The 3,856-nt window shown below is 42.3% G+C and overlaps 1 protein-coding gene across 3 annotated transcripts in view; it reads right to left on the bottom strand.

The window, feature by feature from the left end:
• Positions 1-2,383: 2,383 nt before the first annotated feature.
• oga (O-GlcNAcase) overlaps positions 2,384-3,856 on the bottom strand; it is a 67,762-nt gene continuing 66,289 nt past the window's right edge. For all 3 annotated transcript variants that reach the window (XM_069900364.1, XM_069900362.1, XM_069900363.1), the window contains one exon: positions 2,384-2,588. In XM_069900364.1, coding sequence (XP_069756465.1) covers positions 2,452-2,588 — 137 coding nt within the window. In that variant the 3' untranslated portion in view covers positions 2,384-2,451. The remainder of the gene's footprint in view (positions 2,589-3,856) is intronic.

Genomic DNA, 3,856 nt, shown 5'->3' with positions numbered 1-3,856 from the left:
CACAGGTCTCAGTTTTATGCTGCCTGATGGTTTCTACATTTCATGAGGCTATTTCGTCCCATCAAGTCTATGCTGGATTTCATACACAGCAATGATCTCTCACAAGCTGCTTGGCACTTCTTCCCAATTCAGCTTACACCGGGATGAGGTAGTAACCAGGCTTCAGATGTGGGACAAAACCTGGTGAGGATCTGAAACCAAATGAAAAAGGGTAATGGGCGACTTCAGCCTGTCCACACAACACTGGGGCTCACCAACCTGTAGTTCTGTGCAGGAACTAGGCAGGACCATTATGTTCCGATGGGAGAAAGGCCGCTGCCCCTCACATTAAAATGTCAGTCCAGCTCCCAGGAGATGATTTTTAAGATGGGATTTCAGTGAAGTACTGAGAGTGCAGCATTTTTGGAGGAGCTGTTTGCAGATGAGTAGACAGCTATAAGCCTGGGGTCCTGGAAAATACAACCAATGTCCTCCATGACCCAGCTGTAGGCTTCATAGTGTTTTGCAAATTATTTATCCTTTTATACTAGCTTTCTCTCTTGGCATATTGTGGTAATTTTCCTATTGTAGCATCTTGCATACCTGTGATTACAGCAAGAATTTCATTGCATCTGTACATATGACAAACTGATTCAACTTGGCTGCCATTTCTCCACATTACGAAGAGGATGACCTCTCAGAATCACCTCATTGCCAGGCACACTGGAAGGAACACAGAAATGCATAAACAAATTTGAGGGACATCATATTAAAATGATGCCACGGTGGGAGTGAAATCCGGAGGCACTTCCTTTTATAAAGGGAGAGAAACATGAAAGTCTGCAGGCATGGTGATTGTCGTAAAAACACTGAAATGCTGGAGGACCTCAGCTGGAGATAAAAGATACAGTTCCTCCAGGATTTCAGTGTTTTTTTTTTTACATGTACAAAGGGAATCTGGAACCCACTTCCAAGAATATTCCTGCTGGGGAGTATTTGTGCCTTCAGATCTGGGAGCAATGAGTAGGGACATTGGAGTCGAGATGAGAACTGTTCAAACAAAACATCGACAGCCAGCCAGTCAGTGCTGGGTTAGAGTTGCTCAATCAGGCTATGTAATTCGACAGGCCAGTCATCAATTGTGAGTTTTTGCACAAATTTACATCAAAACATCAACATTCCAAAACATCACACAAGTCGACAGTTATGTTGGTGGGCAGTTTGTAAGGTGTATTGTAACCAGGCTTAAACCATACCTACAGCATTCAGGAGCAGGCAACACCAGTCGATTTCCAAGGTGAAGCTTTATCACTTTCATATCAGAGGGTCTAGGGTAAGCCACATCTATATATGGAGAGTTACATGGTAATTGGTAGGTTGGATTCAAATAGGTTTGACCAGAGAAGACAGAAGGTCATGGTGGAGGGTGTTTCACTGACTGCAGGTCTGTGTCGTCATGTTCCATTGCAATCAATGCTGGGACATGTGTTGTTTGTGATTTTTATATACAAATGATTTGGACTCTTAAGTGCAGATGATAAAGGTTTCATCGGGAAATATGGATGGAGAAAGGCAGGTGAAGATGAATCCAGACAAGTGGGAAATGATGCAAGTCCATACCTCAGTGAAGGATCCGATACAGGGGCTGGTAAAGGTATCCATCAGTCACGGTGTTGAGTCATAAAATCATGTGGTACAAATCATTGGGGAGGCCACAGTAATGTTTTAAATTTTCAGTGCAGACATGTGGGCTGAAGGACCCGTTCTTGTGATTCTCAAGCTGGATTTAACCACCAGGGGATCCACATAGCACGTGGTTGACTGCCTGCGAGCCTTAACTTTGAGATGAAGTAGATTTTAAAAACATGAATTGACAACAGCTTTTACACTAATTGCATTTGCATCTTTCAGCTTAGCAACATTCACCAAACTCCAATAACAGTTCAAAGTTGGTGCCTTTTACTTCCTGCTTTGCTGGCAGGAGTTCTTCAGCGGTAGGCTTTCCAACCAGCCTGATGATGGCGGGTGGGCTCCCCTCAAACTGACAGGTGGCTTCAGATGTTAGGCAAGTCTCACCGCTGCACGGTATATCAGTTCCTGCACACAGCCCACATAATGAGTGGGAAAGGATGGCAGTGGGTTGAGGACTGCTGATGGCAAATACAGGTCAATCCAGTTCATGAGTGCTGGTGTGTTGACAAGCAATTCTCCCATCACTCGCTGGGATCACATGCTGATGCTCCCAAATATTAGCCCTTCTTGGTCATCTCTTAAAAAGCTCAACCAATTTCCCTTGCACAAAACCAGTCGAGGTTTGCCCATTTTAAAGCACCATCATGAGTTCAATTTGTGTATTGCAATTTAAAAAGATAAAATACAAAATATTAAACACAGGTTGTTCAGCTTAAGGCTAAATTTAGATACATTTAATTATACACATCCTTTAGTTACACTACGTTGAAGGGCTGTCTGTTACAAATTCCTTCCCAGCACCAACATCTCTTTCGGGAATCCCTCCATCTTGGCCAACTCCAGGAAGCCCAGTTTGCTGTAGAACTCTAAACCTCGCCTGTCACTGGGTTTTACTTCACAGAATGCTCCACGAGATCCTAAAAAGGAAACATTGGTTGAGTTCTCAGGATTGGCAGTGAAAACGAGCATTCCTTGCAACAAGAGAGCTGTAATAACCACCTCTCGCAGCTGTTGTCCTCAGGAGACTCAAGTGACCTATATTTCCCCACAGGTGGCTGGACACTAAATTTTTTTTAATGGAATGGCAACCCATGAGGTGTTGATATATTAAACGCGCTAAATAATGCAATGCTGAAGTCCAGGTGCATCCTTGCTTCTTTCTTCTGCTTCTCTAGTGAATAGGGGGAGCAGCAATAGAACCAAACTCTCTTCCCCAGACACACACAAGGCTCACTAATTTATAAACCCTAACCACTGAGGGGCTATGGGCAATCTTTGCTGAAATGTGATCAGAATTTATTATCATGAAATGCGTTGTTTTGTGGAAACATCACACAGTGCAAATATTTCTATAAACCACATACAAAATAAATAAAAATAGTGCAAGAAAAAGTCAAAGAAAGGCAGTGTCTGGTTCATTGTTCATTCATAAATCTGATGGGAGAGGGGAAGAAACTGTCCTTGTGCCACTTCAGGCTCCTGTACCTTTTCCCCAATGATAGGAGAGTGAAGAGGGTATGGCCTGGGTGTTTGGGGTCAGTTTTTAATGAGTTAAAGGTTATGTAAATCATAAGGTTACAAAACAGACTTATCCATAAAAATAGAAACAAACATGGCAGCAAAAACTATCAATTATAACTGTGTGTCTATTTGGACCTCTAACAACAGAAAAAACTGCTGTTCATTAATATGGTACTGCATCGTTCATCACTATTTTCCCCACTTGGAAACCGAGCTATTGGCCCCATTTTGTGTATAAGTGTCCAATTTATCAAACTGAGACTTCCGTTCAAACGCTGCTACTTTGTCCATTTCTGAGGCCCACTCCTGAAATAATGGTCGCGCCAAACTTTTCCAACCTCTCGGTATAATTTGTCTTCCTGCCATTAGTAGGAATCCAATTTTGAGAATATTTATCCCCAAATAAACACATGGGTCTTCCAAGATCAAGAGACTGGAGAAAAAAGGGATTTCATGAATCATAATTCAAAATTCTTGAATTCTGGGACAAGACCAAAGCACATGAACCAAGTCCCCTATATCCACCTCACAGTGCCAGCATTCAGGGGTATTTTTCAACCCTAATCTATAACCTTGCTGAAGTCCAATAAAAATGGTGCAGAATCTTAAACTGAATTAGGTGCTCGGTCTCTTAACATTTTTACAAATTTTGTCCCATTCTTCT

Source organism: Narcine bancroftii, chromosome 10 (assembly GCF_036971445.1).
Source record: "Narcine bancroftii isolate sNarBan1 chromosome 10, sNarBan1.hap1, whole genome shotgun sequence".
Lineage (NCBI taxonomy): Eukaryota > Metazoa > Chordata > Chondrichthyes > Torpediniformes > Narcinidae > Narcine > Narcine bancroftii.
This window is presented reverse-complemented; position numbering and strand designations above follow the sequence as displayed.